The sequence below is a fragment of the Pyxicephalus adspersus genome, chromosome 3, assembly GCF_032062135.1.
Source record: "Pyxicephalus adspersus chromosome 3, UCB_Pads_2.0, whole genome shotgun sequence".
Classification (NCBI taxonomy): domain Eukaryota; kingdom Metazoa; phylum Chordata; class Amphibia; order Anura; family Pyxicephalidae; genus Pyxicephalus; species Pyxicephalus adspersus.
Genome location: NC_092860.1, coordinates 154996283 through 155017401, shown reverse-complemented (window position 1 = coordinate 155017401; position 21119 = coordinate 154996283). Strand labels below are relative to the sequence as shown.

At 42.6% G+C, this 21119-nt stretch overlaps 1 protein-coding gene across 1 annotated transcript; it reads right to left on the bottom strand.

Moving 5' to 3' along the window:
• Positions 1-853: 853 nt before the first annotated feature.
• On the bottom strand, positions 854-2053 carry LOC140327573 (G-protein coupled receptor 151-like). The gene has a single exon (XM_072406961.1). The coding sequence runs from the start codon at positions 2051-2053 to the stop codon at positions 854-856; it is 1200 nt and encodes a 399-aa protein (XP_072263062.1).
• Between the last annotated feature and the right edge of the window lie 19066 nt (positions 2054-21119).

The window sequence follows — 21119 nt, the reverse complement described above, 5'->3', positions numbered from 1 at the left end:
GAGAGAGAGGGGGAGAGAGAGAGAGGGAGAGAGAAAGAGAGGGAGAGAGGGGGGGAGAGAGAGGGAGAGAGAGAGAGAGATGGGTAGGGAGAATGAGAAATATTAAAATGATTGGGCAGAAAGTAGTAAAGAAGAGAGAGAAGCAAACAGAAGTAATGATATGTAATAAAATAAGGAGCAAGTGAAAAGTGGAAGAGGAGTATTAGGTGATAGAGGTAAGGAAAGAAAGAGAGAGGTAATACCAGAATGATTGAGAGAGTAAAAGGGATGTGGAGGGATAGAGAGATTAATATAACGATTAGATGGAGGATGGGGAGACATGAATAGAGTGGAAGAGGAGGGGTGAAGATAAGAGAAGAAAGAATGAGTGATGGGAGAGAAAGAAAGAAAAAGTGGGGTCCAAGCAGCCTTTTGCACTGCTACTGAAGCAAGCATCAACAAGCACCAACCTTAACAATTTCTGAGCACTTTTAGCAATACTAGTAGATGTTGTAAAACTGAACATCACATCAGACACAGCACAGCTTTCTGCTTGCAGCATTCAGGAAAGATTCACCTTAGAACAGAGTGGCTCTCCAGCTGCTGACCATGACCTCCACTGCTGGGACTTCCAATGGTGTTACAGCTGAAGAGTCACAGGCTGTCCCACCTGTTGCTAGTCTTTGAGAAGTTCTAGAAGATGACCCTTTGCTAAGTTGGTTCTTCAAGACAACAAATGAATCAGGCGTCAGCCCTACATAGACCTTTGTAGGCTTTAACCCTTCTTTGTCTTGTCTAGAGCCACCAACCTGTAAAGAGTCCCTGTCTCTATTGCCCAAACAACCTAAAGTTGGAAATGCTGAAGTCACCAGATTTAGGGTTTCTCCTGGTGTTCCCAAGGCATGGGGTCATTGTCCTCTCCAGCTGTAGTGTTCCTGCGATCCTGCCAGAAGTGCTCTACATCTGGAAGGATCTTCTCCTCTGTGGTTTTGGAGTCCTGAGAAAGTCGATGGCCAGACTGTGGACAGAAGTCCTGCAATGTTTGGATGGTGCTAGGTACCATGTCAGCTCCATTCTCCCCAGCCCTGGTGACTCCCCCTGGACCCTGGCACTTCTCACACTTCATCATCGTCCAGATGGTCCTGAAGCCCTCTCTGAACTCCTCAGACACTGCAAGGAACACCCCAGGATTTAGAGTACAATTCAAGAATAAAACGACCTGTGCCAGGATCATCAATGTATTGGGTGGCTGCAGGATGCCATAGTTGCTGTGTCTAGCCCAGATCCATACAATCCATTCTGGAAGCCACATGGCCTCAAATGCCAAGCTGATACTCATTAGCATGGAAGTGATTTTCCTGCTGAGACCGCGGGGGTTGGGCACACGGTTCCTCCTTTCATTCCTCCTCCTCAGAGCTCTTATGTAGCAGAAGAAGGTGAAGACCATGGGCAGGACATAAGCCAGCAGAGGATACAACTTGCTGAAGACATTCATGAAATTGGAGGCATACTCTGGTATATCAAAGGTGCAGGTCAGCCCCTCCTGCCCCATCCTGAGCTGGGTAAATATGAGGTGTGGTAGGGGCAGCAGGAGGGATAATGCCCATGCAAGGAGCAGGACCACCAGCACATGCCTCTTGCTGAAGCTGATTAATTTGGCTGGGGTGATGACATGCTTGTATCTGGCATGCCCTATGGCAGCCAGGGTCAGGCTCTTCACAGTTAGGCAGCTCTGTAGGTACCACTCGGTGGTTTTGCAGACAAAACTCCCAAAGAGCCAGGACTGCTTGGCATAGGTGGCAATGCGCACTGGGATGCAGAAGAGGATGAGCAGCAGGTCGGTCACCCCCAGATTAATGACCAAGCAATTGACCACTGAACACTTCCCTTTCCTAAAATCATGGATGAGAATGGCGATGAGAAGCAAGTTTCCACCCAAGCCCACCATGCAGATTGTGCTCAGGAACAAAGGCAACACCACTGTGACCTCCATGCCCACCTCTGAGGGCTCCAACCCGCTGGAAAGTGCCAAGGGCTCAGAGCTGTTCATGGTTGTGAAGGAGAAGCTGGTCATCTTGGACAAGGTAGGGTTCTAATACCACCCAGTTATCCAGAATCCCACTTTTATTATTCTTCACACTCCAATGGATACCCAGGACCAGCACCTCTTGCTTCAGTTTTCTAACAATGAAGTTTCAGTCCATCTGCATGAGATTTACCTGTTGAGCGCTCTCAGCAGATTGAAGAAGCTCAGAGGAAGCGCTGGAGGAGATGAGAGCTATCCAGTCCCTGGAGCTGTCCATCTAATGTGGTGCTGAATCTTCTCCCCTCTCTAGTTGTGATAGGGAGAGGCGTGGAAAGTGCACATAGCACCAAGCTCAGCCACCCTCCCTTCTCCTACCTCCCCATTAATGTCAGCTCCTTCATTTCCTAAAGTCATCATGCACAGCTGTGTCTGCCACCACAGCCCTGGCACTGCCAGCTGGAATCTGCCCTCAGGCTTTACAGCCTCTTAGGAGTAACAGGCAGGGACAGCATGTGGGGAGACTGGTGAGTGGGAACTCAATTGGGAGAGGATGTGGGTGAGTGAGGAGTAAGCACTTACTAGGTATAGATTGTGGGGTGATTATGAGTGGGCACTTAGTAGGGACAGTGTGTGGGGTGACTGGTGAGTGGGAACCTAATAGGGAGAGGATGTGGGTGAGTGAGGAGTGAGAACTCACTGGGTATAGGTTAGGGGGGTGATTAGTGAGTGGGCACTTAGCAGAGACAGGTTGTGCAGTGACTGGTGAGTAAGCACTCAATAGGACAGGCTGCAGGGGGTGACTAAGGAGTGGGAATTTAGCAGAGACAGGCTACAGGTTGACTGATAATTTGGCACTTAAAAGGCCATAGGTCAACTGTTGAGTAGGAACTCATTAGGGAGAGAATGTGGGGTGAACGATGAGTGAGATCTCACTGGGTATAAGCTGCGGGGATATCAGTGAGTGGGCACTTAGTAGGGTCAGGTTGTGGAGTGACTGGTGAGTTGGAACTCAATAGGGAAAGGATTGGGGTGGGTGAGGAGTGAGCACTCACTAGGTATAGGTGGTGGGGAGATTAGTGAGTGGCCATTTAGTAGGGACAGGTTGTGCAGTGACTGGTGAGTAGGAAAACAATAGGGACAGGATGTGGGCAAGTGCGAAGTGAGAACTCACTAGGTTATAGTGATGATTAGTGAGCTGGCACTAAGCAGAGACAGCGAGCAGAGAGCAGAGCAGAGGTTATGGAGTGACTGATGAGTGAGCACTCAATAGGACAGGCTGCAGGGGGTGACTGAGGAGTGGGAATTTAGCAGAGACAGGCTACAGGTTGACTGATAAATGGGCACTCAAAAGGGAAAAGCTGTGGGGGTTACTGGTTAGTGGGAACTCAATAGGGAGAGTATGTGGGGTGAGTGAGGATTGGGAGCTCACTAGGTGCAGATTGGGGGGTAATTAGTGAGTAGGGACAGGTTGTGGGGTGACCGATGAGTGAGAACTCAACAGAGACAAGATGTGGGCAAGTGAAGAGTAAGAACTAACTAGATATAGGTTGTGGCGTGATTACTGAGAGGGCACGTAGTAGGGACAGGTTGTGGGGTTGTGTTGAGTTTACACTTAAAAGGGATAGGCTGTGGGGTGATTGGTGAGTGGAAACCTAAAAGGCAAAAATTGTGGGAATGCTAATGAGTGGATACTCAGTTGGGGCAAGTTATGGATGTGGCTGAGGAGTGGGCCCCAAATGGGGGCAGGTGATAGGGGTGACCATGGAGTGGACACCTAATAGAGACAGGATGTTAGATGACTGATAAATTGGCAATCAAAAGGGAAAGGCTGTTATGGGTTGACTGGCGAGATGGCACAAAATGGGGGCAGGTGGTAGGGATGACTGAGAAGTGGGTATTTAGCAGGGTCAAGTTGTAGGGTGACTGGTAAATGGACACTCAAAAGGAAAAGGCTGTGGAGTGATTGGTGAGTGGACACTCAGTAGACAGAAGTTGTGAGGTAAATTAACACTAAATGGAGACAAGGGTGACTAAGGAGTGGACACTCAGTAGGGACAACTTGTGGAATGGTAATTATGCCAATAACACTAAAAGAATGAGGCAAAATGAGTGAAATAATTTGACTTTTAAAGGCTGAGTGTTTGGGGTCACCAATGAAGATAAAACACACAGGCACTTTTGGATATAGGATAGCTTATGAGGGATACAGTCACTGTTACAGATAGGATAGCCTATGGTGGATATAGTCACTGTTACAGATAGGATAGCTTATGGTGGATATAGTCACTGTTACTGATTGGATAGCCTATGGTAGTATGGTCAATGTTACAGATAGGATAGCCTATGGTGGATATAGTCACTGTTACTGATTGGATAGCCTATGGTAGTATGGTCAATAGCCTATGGTAGTATGGTCAATGTTACAGATAGGATAGCCTATGGTGGATATAGTCACTGTTACTGATTGGATAGCCTATGGTAGTATGGTCACTGTTACAGATAGGATAGCCTATGGTGGATTTAGTCACTGTTACTGTTAGGATAGCCGATGGTGGGTACATATTCTTATGTGGTTCTCTACCGAATGAGAAGATTTAGTACCTAGGAACAAGATTTGGGTATCATGGCGGAGGTGGCAATCAGTATAGTAGAATCTCCCATTTAGAAGATAGATGTCTCTTTGCTGTGTATACACTTACCCCTCAGCTGTTACACTTCCGAATACTCATAAAATACTTGGACTATTATGGGATGGAACTGGGACTGCCAATTTGTCCATGCTCCCTAAAGCCACCCTTCTTTAATGGTAATTGTTCAGTAAAGTCAGAGGGGCCCCAGTTGGGTGCAGGGTTGAAGAGTCTCATCAGCTTGGTCCAAGTCATGTTCATCTATCTGTGACAGAGGGGCAAAAAGGACATTTGTAGCATTAAAGAGTCACCCTTTCCTCTCCTTTCTCCTTATATCTGTCAATTTCTCTGCCATATTTTAGACATTTCAGAAAGCCAACATTGTTTGGTATTTTTATTGGACATTGTCCTCTGAGTACGTGCAGTAGAAACAGTTATTGTATTGGGTGTTTTTAGGTGATAACGTTGCAACAAATAATGACAGCTTAGTATAATCGGCACAGACTGTAATATGACTGATAGGGGTAGGGAATGAGTCCCCGGGGGTTCATAATGTCAGTGGTCTGGTACATGGAGTGTTAGCAGTAGTGTTGGTGTTCAAATTTGAGTTGTCCTTATATTCAACCTGAAAATGGCTGTTTAAATTCAGGTAGACTCGACCCGAAAAAAAAAATGGGATTTGATGGTAAAAATTTGGATTAAAAAATTTTAAAAAATGTGTTAAAAAAATAAAAATGAATGTTAAATAAATGTATTGAGTGTTTGTGTTTATTTACCTATTTTTTTTTACAGGTTATCCCACAATGACATGATATCTCTTACTCTGTAACACACTTTCCTGCATAGTAATATTATGATACATTTGTTACAATTTTCTTTTATCCACTGCAAGAAAAATGTGACAAATATATCATATTACTGTGCATGTTACAGAGTAAGAGATACTTGCCAGCTGCAATCATTGAGAAGAGTGTGCAATCCCTGGGACACTACAGGGGTAATTAACCTGTAGTGCCCCGGGGATCGTAGTGGAACTGAAGAGTTCATGTGACTTTGCGGTCACAGCTGTGACTGCAGGCAATCCCTGGGGCACTTGAGGTTGAATAGGGACTGTGTTCTTGGTTGGAGAAACTCTATCCAAGGACACATACTACTAGCAATCAGGATCGCTGTTGCCATCCTGTAGTATGTGTTCCTGAATAGAGTTTCTCTATCTATGAACACAGGACTCCCAGCCAACCATTTTTTACACAGTACCCCATCTTCAATTTTACACCAAAGTCCCGTTCGCTCTTGTGCCATGCAACATCAAGGTTGGGTGGTTAGCATTGGCCAAGCATGCTTTCACATGTGTTACCCACCTACCTCCCCATGACCCTGTGGCCTATGAGCCAACAGAGGATTCTAGCCTGGGCTTGTCCTCAGACCATTGATTGACTATAGGCCAGATTTATTCTATTAATTTTTACCTGACCACCTTGCCTATGATAGTCCTATCTGACCTCTCATGGCTTGACACTTGGACCAAAATTTTCCATGGTTATAGCATGTCGTTGTTGCCTGTGAGCCAATGGCTATCTACTAGACCACTGTATCTGTCATAGCATTGGTTTTGTAGGTGCTGAGGGTGTGCTTACTAGTTTAATTCTTTATTGCTGACCATGCTCTATATGACCTCTCATGGCTTGCCACCTAGACCAATATTTTCCATGGTAATTCCATGGCCCTGTTGCCTATGAGCCAAGCGAGGCTGCTGGACTGGGTTTGCCCTCTGACCACTAAATGCCCATAAGCTAAATAAAAATCTAGATATCTACTAGACCACCTTATCTGTCATAGTATTGGTTTTGTAGATGCTGAGGGTATGCTTACTAGTTTAATTCTTCATTGCTGACCATTGCTGACCATGCTCCATCTGACCTCTCATTGCATGGCACCTAGACCAACCTTTTTCCATGATTGTACCGCACCTTCATTCACATACCATGATCCCGTTCATTATTGTACCATTCAAAAACAAGGTTGGGTGACTAGTATCTGCCGGGCATGCTCTCACAATACAGCCTTTCATGGAAATGTGCTACCCATCTACCTCAATATAGCCCTGTTACCCATGAGCCACCTGAGGATTCTAGCCTGGATCTGCACTCTGACCACTGACTGGCCATAAGCCACAAAAAGCCGTTCATCTTCTAGACCAGCTTAGCCATAATAGCATTGGTTTACTAGAAGCTGAGGGTGTGCTTCCCAGTTTGACCGTTCTCCACCATTGTTGACCACGCTCCATCTCATCCCTCGTTGCCTTGACCAACCTTTTGCCTGACCGTCAACCTTCAACTTTCTCTGCCCCTGGATGCCTCCTTAGCTGTTAGACCTCTGAGTTCTTTCTCTACTTTTTGGCTTGACGTTGTGACTACTTTTGGACCTCTCCTGCCCTATAGTCTTCTGTTCCTCGACCAATCCCTGTTCCCCCAGATGCCATCCTTTGCACAGCCAAGTTCTGGGGGTAACAGAATTCCGGGACAACCTCCTAAAGTTTACTGGGGGCATTAATATAGGTGCTAGATTGGGAGGTTGACACATTGTGAAGCATTGACTTATAACCAAAACATTACACATTCCTGCTCTTGGTGTATTTTATCTCCCTAAAGTATGACTTTGATAAATCCTTGTTATGTATATTGAAAATTGTGTATCATGAGCACCAGTCTGTATTCATTGATAAAAGAATTAATGGAGATCCTGATGGGGCCATACCATACCGTTGTCTTGATAGTTCCAGAAAGTTGTCATAAATTCCTACACATGGCAAGATTTACCAATCAGATTTTATAGATATGTAAAGACAGCATTTGGTTGCAGTGTCACTTTTATATGGGGGATCATCCCCATCTCATCTCTGATAATAAAGTGTGGAAATATTCTGCCCTCCGAACTAATGGTACCCCCATTCCCCAGATTTGTTGCGTAGTAAATGTACTGAGCATTGATCAGGCAGCAACATTAAATGTTCCGTGCGCCCCTCATCCCTTGTCACAGGAACACAAGGACATGGCGCTTAATGCCTTTCTTCTACATAACCCATTGTATTAATGAGAAATCTTCATTAATCCCCCAGCTAACACTAATCCCTGGGAATAATCAGGCGGAGTTCCCTCCGGTCTATAGTGTGGGCCCCTGATGGTCAGGATAATGAGTAGATGGATGTTGGAGGGTGGGGGTGGCATGCATATAAATCCCCCTCCGTAGCTAGTGCTACCCCCAGCTGCCCATTATCCGATTCATTGCATGCCCAGCCATGAGAGTCCTAGCCTTACTCTCAATGTGAATAGGATTGGGCTACTGTGCAACTACAAGTACCAGCCATCCCCCTTCCATATTGGCTTCTACTGATGATGATGATGATGATAGCGGTTAATACAAACTTACACCCTAACAAGATGACATTCAGTTTGCTAAACCACTCTGCATCATAATTGCCTTTCTGTGTTAATTGCTTTCTTTTCCCTGTCTATCTGCTGCTAATCTGCTGCATGGACCACACCTGGGCTCTGGGTGTACAGTGGGATAAATGTCTCTATATTAGGATGTATCCGGTCTATAGGCAGCCCTGGGTGTACAGTGGGATAAATGTCTCTATACTAGGATGTATCTGGTCTATATACAGGCTGCTCTGGGTGTATACATTATATATATATATATTACCCAATAAGTTGTATTACCTCCTAATTAGGGGAAATAGTCTGACCCATAATCACATTATATTCCTCCAGTAACTAGAGATCACCTCTGGAATGGGAATCTGGGATAACTTTATTCCTAGCACAGACAGAAATGAACACTGGAGTTTAATTCCAATTAGTTTGTTGCTGTTGATCCCAAATGTTCTTTCCTGTCATCAGATTTAGAACTTGTTCTGTTTTCACTCTTTGCTTGTGTTTGTAAGATTTTATAATAAATAATAATAATAAATAATAAATAATAATAATAATAATAATAATAATAATAAATAATAATGATAAATAATAATAAATAATAATAATAAATAATAAGGAATTTGGGGAACACGAGATTGGGCAAACCAGAACACTGCTGTCATCATTCTCAAAGCATATCAGTGACTAATTCTTTCACAGGTGAGCAGTTCAGTGAATCTTTTCTCCTTTTTCATTCAATCCAGCGTGATTATTACTTTAAATTTGCATATTAAGTTTGATTTACATTAAACTGCTAATTAATACCCAGGGAACCCAGTTGTAGTTTTGCTAAAAATTCTGAAAAATTCTCAGTTTGTGTTGATGAGCTCAGTCAGAAAATGATTGAGGAATAAAAAATGGATAATAGACATTCACAACCTAACGCTGAAATGTTTCTGATCCTTGGCATTCCTATACAGTTTGTAGCCCAGAGGGGATTCGGCAGAGATTATCCAAACCGGTGCTTACTTTCTTAGGAAAATAGCTCACTAAAAGCTTCTGGCTCCCCGCTGGTTTGTGTTTTTCTGGTGCTAGAAAATGAAAATTTACCGAGAGTGTGACCCGGAGATAGAGAGCTGTGCTTAGTGCGAGAAGACACTTCGGCGCTGATTTATTAAAGCTCTCCAAGGCTGGAGAGAATACACTTTCACCAGTGAAGCTGGGTGATCCAGCAAAACTTGGATAGATCTGGTCCAGGATTCAAAGCATTTGCTAGCAAATAGCAAATAACATTTAAAAAATCCATTCCAAGTTTGCTGGATCACCCAGCTTCACCAAAGAAAGTGAGTTCTCCCCAGCCTTGGAGAGCTTTAATAAATCAGGCCCAATGGCTCATTGGGCCTTGAAGAGCTTTAATAAATCAATGACAGTGAGAAGAGATGGAAAAGAATTGTTTTTTTAAAGGGAGCAAAAAATGTTATACACTATATGGTCAAATGTATGTAGAGACCCTTCTAACTTAAGAATGGTGGAAAGTCCTCATAAAGGGTACAGCAGGTGTGTAGATCCAGGAACCCAGCCCAGGAATGGGGGAACCCCTATAATGGGCACAGCAGGGGTACAGACCCAGGAACCCAGCCCAGGAATAGGGAAAGCTGGACTGTTGGGCTGTTATGAGAAAAAAATAATCTTGGCTTAAACGCCACTAGATGGCGTTAATTCTTAATGCAAGGTGAATAGCAAATTATTTTTATCTAAGACATTATTTGAGTTTGCTACACACTTTACATATGGATATATCACCATCTACTGGTGGCCAACAATACTGCATAAAAGATTATTTAATAGTAGGTAACCTTTTATATTCAACTCAAAAGAACAAAGTACTTTTACCGTAAAAAAGGAGAATAAGATAAACAGACTGAGCCCATGTGATTTTTTTTTTTGCATAATAAATAAATGTTAAAAAAAAAACACACTATGGATGCATTTATTCACATTAATTGTATTGCCAAATTTGCTGGGAACTGTTTTAAATGTTAGTAGTGTCATGCCTGGGGAGACAGGGTCACTAGGGTGCGCTATGGCCTGCATGGAGGTGATGTGAGCCCTGAAAAGAGACAAGGAACAGAGTCTAAGCAGTAACCAGGTCTTCTCCGGAGCCTCTGATGGCGGGATGTTGTGCCGCTGGTTACTGCCAGGTTACGGTCCTTGGGCACACCAAGGTGGGCAAAATGAAACACGGTACCAAATCACAAAGCAGAAGAGTAGTAAAGGAAGGCCAGGGTAGAGGCAGGCAGCAAACAAGAGAGGTCAGGTCACACGCCAGGGGTCAATTACCAGAGATCCAGAAGCCAGACACCAGTGACACAGCGGCCACTGCAGACACAGGGAGTACAGGAGACACTGGAAGCAACAGGAGGCACAGGTGACACAGAAATATCTACAGACAGAAACACTGGAACATCACAGGGAACTAACAGACTGGAGAATAAGCTAATAATACTGAATTAAGCACCAGGTGAATAGGAACTAACTAGGGGCTCGGCACAATGGAGACACGTTGCACGAGTGCTGTGTCTGAGCTAGCTAAATGGCCACAGATGGTTAAGAGGCTATTTCCTGATTGGCCAGCGGATTGGGCAAAACTTATAAGGCTTAGGAACAGAGGCACGCCCAGAGTCAGAACTGCCCGCATGCTCAGGGGAGAGACGCCTGCACTTTAGTGAGGAAGAGGTAAGTGTGACAAGTAGTGATGGACACTTTGTGTGCCTTAGTGTAATGATTAAATTAATGTCGTTTTTCTGTTTTCTTCAGCTAAAGGTAAGTATCCCTTTTTATATTCGTATTGGTTTATATTTGAGTATATGCAATATAAAATATATAAAACTGTAATGAAAACTTTAACAAGGTGCTACTGTATTTAGTTTATTCAGGGTCACATGTACGCAGTCCAGCTGGAGGTTTCTTCTGTTCCTATAAGGGTCATGGGGTCAGGATGGATTGTATGGAATAAGATATCTGAGATAGAAATTATTTGCAGGTATTATTTCAGCCTAGAGCTGGATTGCTACCGTGCCCTGACCTTCCCATCCTCACAAGTCCTATAATTGCCATGACCGCATTGCTGCTAATCTTACCCCGTGGTGGTATCAAAGATTGCACTTTTCCACACGGCAAAACCCAAATCGAGTAACCAGCATTGTTCATTGTACAGTTATAATAGATAGCGAAGAACTAATAACGTAGCCAGGGATTACATTTCAAGCATGGCTCGAACAATATATTGTATACACCTAAACCTGAGTCATAGAATTCCAGAAACATCCTTCTCGGAACATCTACAAAAGAAGAATGGAAAAAAATGAAACTGATAAGCATGGTAATAGTATAGTTTTTAGGTTGGGCAGTCCTGCAATGAAGGTCCAAGTGGTGAAGACTCATTTTGGTGTCCAATGGTGATGGAAATCCTAGATCTTTGGTATACTGCCGACATATAAGTTTAAGGTGGAACCTTGGCCGGATGAAAGTTGACTCTCTGAAAAGTAAGTTGTGTTTCCGATATGTAGCATGGTACCTCTGTTTTAAAATTGACTGGAGTGTGCCTTTAAGTTAAATCCCAAGTCTCTCAAGTCACGTAAATGATCCAGCTGAAGAAGATCAAATCTGCTTTGGCATGGGTATCATCTGCACAATATTGCTTTGGAAGCTCCTCTGCAGATAATAAGATCTACATATGGTGGAGAGAAGATTCTGTCCTCAGCCAGATGGTGAAATGGATAAATCAACTACTGATACTCCACATCCCCTAATCAGTCCCTCTGTGTACACAGATGAGACCCTCTACTGATGAAGAAACATGACACAGGTTTAATATTTGAAGAGGCTGAAATGGTGAAGTTCATTATCGTATAATGCTTTGTGCAAGGCTTTCCGTTCCAACAGTTTACACATTAAGGGTCAATCCCTCGAAGCTGATTTTGTAATCTTGTCTTAATGGTGAAGAGCTAAAAAATCTATTGGTTTCTCATGTTTCTGTATACAGGTGGTGGAGTGGATTTCACTCTCTGTTGCCCTTTTATTTACTTTATGAAAAGTAATTGGTTATGTTTTGGATCAGACAGGTTCAGAGCAAAGTCAATTTAGCCAAACCATTCATTTATTACTACAAAAAAAAGGAAAACATATATGTAAATCATTTAGTTTAAAGCTTGGCTCCAGTCAACCACAAGATTTCACTAGCCCAATTCCAATACCAAAGCCTAAATGCTTGCTTAGTCTAAGTTTAATAGTGGAATACATACCTTAGTCCTCCCCCCTGCAAAAGGTGATTATCCCCTCGACTTTTGGAATGTGGATGGGCTCTAAACATCCTGAAATACAGCTGGTCCTGCATGATGGCATCACTACCAGGTTTGTAGTACCAGGTTGCCAATTGTCTGCAAGTACCAGGTTGTGAGTACAGGTTAGGTGCAATATTTGCATTAAAGGCATCAGAAGAGCAGAACCTTTGGAGGTCATTGCTGTTGTATACTTATACTAACATCTAGGGGTAGAGGTGATGTTGAGGAGTATAGACCACCTAGCTCTCTTTACTTAACACTTACCCCGACTATGCACTTAGCTCATACCACCCAATATACCCTCATTGTTCAAGTACCCAATGACTACCCCCACCAAGCTCTTACCTCTAGGAACCTAATTTTTATTCCCACCAAGCTCTTAGCCCATAGCATTCAATTTCTACATCTACCGAGCATTTATCTGTGTAACATCCAATTACACCCCATTGAGTGCTCAGACCATAGCACCCAATGCCTAGGCATTTATCACTCCTAGACCCAACTAGAGCCCATAAACTCTCCAGGTCTCTATTTCTCCACCCCATACACGCAAGGTTTTTATTACTGTCTGTATTCTTGCTGGGGACCCTATCTAAATGGTCACCCTGGTGACCATTGTCTCTATTGATATTAATGGAAAATTCAAAATTTGGAGTTAGATAGGGAATGGAGAATACATCTTAAAATTGGGACATCTGTTACATTGAAAATTGAGAAAACATGCAGCAAAGGAATTGTCAATCCCTGATCTTCTCTCACTCCCTGATTTGTCTTTAGACAGGAAGTGAGGTAACATTTTTCCTAATCAACCCCTTTTATAGGGCATGTCTGTAAAGGGGAATTGATTTCCCACTTACACTGACCACCAATGCAAGGGGAAATGTTCCAATGACTACCAATAGAAGGGGGTCACACCTACATTGACCACCAGTACCAGGTGAATATGTTCCAGTGACTACCAATTTAAAGGGATCACTTCTACATAGACCACCATTACAAGGAAGACATTTTCCACTCAATTCCAATGTAAAAAGGTCACACCTTCATTGACCTCCAATACCAGATGGGTATGTTTCAATGATAACCAACTTAAAGGAGTCATTTCTACACAGATAAATATTACAAGTGAGGTATCTTGCACTGACAACCAATGTAAGGGGGTCACACCTTCATTGATCACCAGTATCAGATGGATATGTTCCAGTGACTACAAATTTAAAGGGATCACTTCTACACAGACCACCATTACAAGGGAGACATTTTCCACTGGCTACCAATGTAAGAGAGTCACTTTTGCACTAACCACCAATACAAGGGGGATGTGACCTCTAGTTTAGGTGAATAAGTTTCATACTGACCTCCACTACACGGGGTAAATGTTCTGCTAACTAACAAGTAAGGTCACGTCTACATTGACTTGGCCACCAATACAAGAGATAATATTCCAGTGATTGTGAAGATAAAAGGGTCACTTCTACACTGACCCATCATACAAGCAGAAAATATTTCCATGCTTACCAATGTGAAGGTATCACTCTCGTACACTGACCTCCAGGGTATATACTCCATTGACTACTAATATGGGGGGTCACTTCAAGTCCAAAATCCACCAGTGGTAAGAGACAGTCTTTTCACTTGTTGCATTTCTAATATTAATTTTACAGATATGATCTGACCAATTTTTATCATCAAAAATATCGCTTTGAGCTGTGGTTTCAGCAGGCATTTCCCATGACCCAAAAACAACCTGAACCTTTGTTTAACCTCATGCAAAGCCGAAAAAACAAGAGTTTGGGGCTTTAGATACACATAAAATACAGGCGTGGATGGGAGAGTGTAGGTTCTAGACACAACAGTAGTCTGTAATTATATCTTAGAGATGAAAGGGAGAGAATATCTCCCCAGAGTATTAAAGCCATATTATTGCCTCCTCAGATTCCACATTTACAAAAATTTGTCACCATAATCATTACAAATTGCCATTCATTTCTCATTTAACTCACTGTGCGACTTTGTCTAAATAACTGCAGAATACGGTAATTTGGATTTTTTTCCCAGCTTTCACTATTTCTTGCTCTGCAGCGGTAAATAAGTATTAATTTATCATTTCTGTTATGTGTTTGCGGGGAGATGTGAGAGTGATGTGTTAATAATACCGAGGCTTCTCCCCGGGCCGGCCGACACACATCCCTTTTTATCTTCAGAAAGTAGAAATGAGTCAGAATCGTGAGATGAGGAGAAGAGTGAAGCCAATGACACATCACAAGAGTCCAATCATGGGGCCCATTATGCTTGAGACGCACAGGGAGTTCCGCCATCCTCAGGACAGAAGACACAAGATTTAATAACTATTTTTTATTGAATAGGTCAAAGCAACAGGTTAAAAATGATCACTTGCAAAATCGAATTTTCCGTTACTCCCCTGCTGCTTCATTCATCCTCCAAAAGTGAAGAAGGAAAGCTTTTAATCCTAGTTGAAGCTTTTACAAACTGAGGACTCCCCCTGCCCCATGTGAGTGCCATAGCAGATAATCATTATTATGGCCACATAGGAAAAGAGACGTAGGTCACTTGATACATATACCTGAAAGAATCCGATTTGTATCCTCAGGAAGCCGAAAAAGAATATGCTGCCGATGGGGCCCAATCTTAATGTGAACCCATTCCTGGGTGAGCAAAGTATAGGTATATTTTAAGGTGTCCATTGCCATTGGCTGTTTATGTCTGGATACACATGGGCTGTGGCCCCATTTGTTCCAGCACTGATACTAACAATGGCGTCCAAATGGTCACCACCAGAACATTTGGATAGTTGCCATGATCTTTTTATCATTTCAGATGGCCTCCAGTCATATCAGGATGAATGATCATGGTAATTAACAGCAAAGCATCAGACCTGAATAGAAGTAATCATAAAGGATCACCTGAAGGTAAATCTGGGGTCGGCTATTGCTTACATGTAATAGAAGATGCATGTTACATCTGTCATGATTATCCTTGCTTTAGTATTTAGTCAATGACGTGGAACGAGTATGTGCATATCGGGTTGCCTGATATTTCATTTGTTGAATGGTTGTTCAGGTCTTTATCACAGTTCTCCACTCAGTGCCAGATATTGACCAGGGCTACCAGCAATCCCAATGTCTTTAAAGATTTTCATGCACCAGATGGACAAGCAATGGATTTCTAGTGGGCATTTCCATCATCATCACCATAGTCATTGGCATTTCCATTAATGACCATCACCATGGTCATTGTTCATTATGGCATGGTCAGTTCATCCACAACTTTACCATAAAATCTGCATTTTCCACAACATGATTATAGCTTGACCTCACCAAAAGTGTGTGGGCTGTGAAGCTGGCCTTGTATGCTAAGTTGACCAAACATAATCCAGTCTTAATGTACAACCTTTTTTACCAACAACTATGTAGCACAAAGACTTGCCTGATTGGGTACAAATTCTGTTGGTCCTCATATACAATTGTTGTTGTCTAGTATTTATAAAACAGAGAATCTGTCATTCTCTCAAACATTCCCACATTGTGGGAATCAGTTTCTCTCATTAAAGCACATGGAACTGGAAGATTCCGTCGAGGGAGAACTTCCCTATTTTATAAATAAAACCCTAAATTTATAGGAGAGGCCCAAGACCATAAGAAATTAGGCGCAGGGCCTACATGACAGGGTGCTAGGCCTAGCCCAGGGGCGTTGGGTTAATAAAATGTAGTGATGCTAGAGGGGGCTGTGCTAGTGTGGAGCGTGGGGTAGGAGGAGATTGGGCATAGGACAAGTTAAAAGGAGCTGGACAGAAGTGAGAGAAAAAAGTGTCCCACCCACCCACTTTTTCTGTTCTGGTTATAATTTGGAAGTTTGGTACGTTTTAGCGGTTAGGGTCTTGGAAGGAATGGATCCAGTGCATGGTAAAGTGGTGGATTTTGGCAGAGGCGATCCTCTTTGGTGGGGTCTCCTCCATTATGGTGAATGGATAATTATGGCTCCTGAGGCGGTGCTGGGTGCCCTGGTGGCCAAGGTGGAGATGTTGGAAGAGGTAAATTCCTGTTGGGTGCAGACTTTGCCTTCTGAGGCCTGCAGCCTGGTTGTTTGGGTGTATAAAGGGGAGTTTGATAACATTATGGATATTGTGGTTATGGTATTATTAAAAGGGGGGAATTAGGTTGTTCGGTAATTAGGCTATAGTCAATATAATATGTTGGTGCTATATAATCCCGGTTTAATATTAATAATAATAATAATGGCGTGTTTCGTTATGTTAATGTATGCTTGCATATCAAAAGTGTGAAATGTATTTATTTATTTGTAATTTATTTATTATTGAATATTTGTTGGCTAATTACCTAAATGGGTAATTGATTTAATGGTGGTTAAATAAACGGCTGCTTGCCAGCTAATTTAAATCCAATATTGGTATCTGGGTATTTATTGGTGGGGGAGTGGTTGGTAAGCAGGTGGGGTGTCGGGGGGAGGCAGAGGTTCTGATGGGGTGATAAAGGGTGGGCTAGAAGGTCTGAGCTACCCTGGTAATGACTAGCTTGACATTTATGCAGTGCTAGATCATTCCAAAACACTCATTTTAGGAAATTTCAATAAGGGAAATGAAATGGGTCTGTAAGAAATGAAATGTCGCAGACTGTGATGTCCACAATGTATGACTGAGCTGTATCTAGGATTCCTTGTGCATTTGGTTTATTGTAAATATCTGAATGAAGGTCATTGTCATGAAACATTTTTCTCAACCATGTAATACAATGACCTGAGCACTGCCCAGGGATATTATTGCATTCAACATAATCTAATTTCTACAACCACGATGGCCATAAACTCCAGACACATCCGTTGACTTCCCCAGAAATGGTCCCTCCACTCTGTAACTTGTCCTAGTCAACACCCACCGCAAAAATAAATGTCAAGACCATCCAGGTCAGTGACAAGGTCAAAGGGGGCGCACCAAGGATCCAAATCATAGCAAGGTTTATCTTATTTTTTAAGCATCTGGGGGTACAATCCCTTGGAGAACTCTAAGAAGAAGGGATACCCATAGAGGGAACTGCTCAAGCCTTCCTTGACTGTACAAACTAGTTGTGATTGCTGTGACAGCTTAGAGGTTGTAGGTGGAAAGGAATGCAGCGAATGTTAGAAGACTCTTTACAATTCATGAAAAATGTGAAAGCCTTTTTTTTTTTTTGCTGGTCCTAAGAATTAATTCATCATGTCCTATACAAATACCAATCCCAGAACACCCCACTTGTGTACTCATTCCCTGTACTACTACCCAACATAAGCCACTGGTCTCTCCTGTAGACCCGGAAAACAAATAGTACTCAATGTTGAATGGGAAGAACTACAAGGTCCCAGCATTTCCCCTCCATCGACAACCCGTATCACTGACCCAAACAGTTTACACAGCATCATGTATAAATGCAGAACATTCAATAAACACGACACTTTTTCCGATCTCATTTATAATAATTCACTTTTTTTTTGTTAAACGTTACCAAGCAATTCGAAGGAGAATATTATTTTTTTTATTCTGTTCATAAAGCTTTGTCTCAGACACCTTTTACTCCAGTTACACTTGTGATTAATATTTGATGAAGTTCTACAGGAGACATTGATGGAAATGGGCCATGTGGATATAATTGCTTTATAGAGCTGGTAGGTTTCCTTTCTGTTCTTTAAAGTAAATGGAAAGTAACATACCAAGATTTATATCAGCAGCATTTATATGTACAGCAAAAAGTTGGGGAACTACTGATTATCACATCTGTGGGAGCTTGTATAACATCCCATTCCAAAACCATGGCCATTGGTATTAATCTTGTTATTATTATTATTAATATTATTAAACAGGATTTATATAGCACCAACATATTACGCAACGCTAAACATTAAATAGGGGGTTGGACTTGGTCCTCCTTGGTAGCATCCTCCACTCCACTTTAATAGAGGGTGTCTGTAGAAATTTAAGTCCATTGGTGAAGTTAGGTACTCATGGGGAATGAGAAGATCTGGATTACAGTCAAGTATGTAGGATCAAGTTTGTAGGATACTCAAGCTTCTTTACACCAAGCTGGTAATTCCATGTCATAATGGAGTTGGTTTTGTGCACGAGGGCAGAGTCATTGATGATTAGAAAAGGGCCTTCACCAAACTGATCAATTGTATAAAAAGTCTTTGTATGATGTATCAAATCCTTAACTGGAGACACCCAAATTCAGTCATTTAAAGGTGGACTTCATCATTTTAGCCAAATCGGTAGGCATGATGGTCAGGTGTCCACATTTGAAGTGTTACTGGTTGCCTCCTCCTGGCAGGTGACATGGTATTACCTGAGGCACAGAATCTAAGCGGCCCCCCCTGGTCTTTACCCACCCTGCAAGAAGTGATAGGCTGTTGACCCTAGTGCCCACCAGTATATTTTGCTGCAAGGAGTTTACCAGGTCACTGCCCCCAGGCTCTACCCACCAGGGGGTGACAGGGATTAGATGGCTTCAGGGTGGGAATGGCTACCAGGCCTGAACACAGCAAGTCAAGGCGAGGTAGTTAAACAGGCAGAGGTCAGGGCAAGGTCAGGTAAAAGGCCGAGTTCAATGCAGGTGATAGACAAGGCAATGTCAGGTAACAGGTTGAGGTCAGGGCAGGTGACTGATATTGGTCAATCAGAATTGAATAATTGGCTCATTGGCTGCAGCACCCACTCCAGAATCCCCTTTAGCCATGCACAGCCCCGGTTTCTGTGCAGGGGATGCCGGGAACAGTGGAAAATTCACAGCTTAAGGGAGGCAGGTGATGTGGCAGCTTTCTGAGCAAATGATCTAAAGGTGGAGTGGCAACATGAAGTATCTTTGTTTTCATTCCCTCTCTCGTTTATTTCAAGGATGACAAGCCATAATTCAAAATGACCATCTAGGATGATGTAAAGGAATGTCATTTAATCAAGTTAAGCATGCATTCTAATATGTTTTTGCTTTTGTTTTGTTTTTTTCTAATTGTGGAGTTGACAAGAGCTGGTATTTGAAATGAAGGGGGTACAAGACACATCTATATAGACCCAGCATTATGCAGGTTTTTTCAAGCAAAAGTAAATCAAAGCAATCTCTTGTATGTGTGATAAAGAAGATCAGAAAATAGAGATATGAGGGAGAAGAAAGGGCTCTAAATGGCCATAAATACTCAAACTAAACTAAATTCATAAATGCCTCCACTGGTTACTTTGCAGCTCAAAAACACAATAGCCCAACATTAAGCTGAGGTTTTTTTTTCATATCTCTCACGACAGGTGCCCTTTATTGTGATGATTACACAGTCAGCGTGAACATCAATGTCACATCAAAAAATGTTGTTCTGGTAAATGTTACAATAATTATTAAGGGCAGTAAATGGAGCAGAGTTCCCCTGGAAACTGTCAGTGCCTTCATTTTGCTGATGGATGGGAGTCAGGAAATAATTCTGCACACATTCACGGCCATATTCATCAGGTTGATATTATTAGCAGAGGCATATATAGAAACACTTTAGTTTTAATTCTCTCTCTGTTGCGTCTGTCCGGCTCTCCCACCTCCACGGCAGAGTCATTATTCCTGGATACTGCGTCAGTGATGGAAAAAAAATGATCTGATATTCACGAGGCTCTAAATGATTCTTCATATGATTCACCCAGGCAATGTGATAATAAACATTTTTCTACATTGAAGCCCTAACCCAGGTTCCATCATTTCATTCACAGCCTAAAGTCCAACTCCAGGGAGGATTTATATTTATGGAAAATGTACCACAACCTCTGGCAATGCTTCTTCACCACACGTTGTCCTTGGTCCTTTGACTTGGCACGTGAAGGTCGGATAGGTCTTCTGTGAATGTAGAGCATCATTTCCCCACCCTATGGAAAGGATCTATCATTCCAACATTCACCATATTTTGGTGCAGATAATGGTGCTGATGGGAATTGCAAGGATTGCCTGGTTGAGAGAAGAGAGGAGGACTCCGTGGTGCCATACGCTTGGTCTGAAGACCAGAAGATACATAGGTGAGTATGGAGGTTACTAGTGAGCCCAAAATTGGGCTTTTACTGGGATCTGTCCAATTTTAAATCTCTGTAGTACCTAATGATAGCTTTTTCACAGAACAAGTCCTTGTACTTTCATCTCTCCCCTTCTGCCAACCTCAAAGCTATCAGCACTAAGGATGACATTTGGGATCATCCAACCATGCAATTGAGTGGAATTTTGCTGTTTCTAGGATTGTTGAATCCAATAGATTTATAGAGGGTCGGGACGATTTTGTTTTGATCATAGTTACTGCAGCACTATTAATTAACACCAGGTATCCCAGGTTAAGTCAATGGCCCTGATTTATTAAAGTTCTCCAAGGCTAGGACCAAATTTGGTTAATTATGTCACCCAGGATTCCCCCATGTGCTATGACAGTAGCCAGGTAAATAAAAAAGTGATGAGAGTGCAGCATATGTTATTATTAGATCATCATGTTTGTGTTATCACTGGTTGGTGTGATTGACATGAAGTACTAATAATTAATAATGATAAATGTGGTGCCTGTGCCTGGTGCCTGCCTGTCTTCCCCAGTACTCGTTCTATTGGGGGGGGGGGGGGGTCTAGTAGACCCTTACTAAATTCTACCATAAGCCTGCCCAGCAATTTCAATGAATCTGGTTCAAATGGACCAGGGCAGTATTGATCAACCATAACCA

Coding starts and splice junctions, on each gene's coding strand:
- LOC140327573 (XM_072406961.1), bottom strand. CDS start 2,053: ATGACCAGCTTCTCCTTCACAACCATGAACAGCTCTGAGCCCTTGGCA.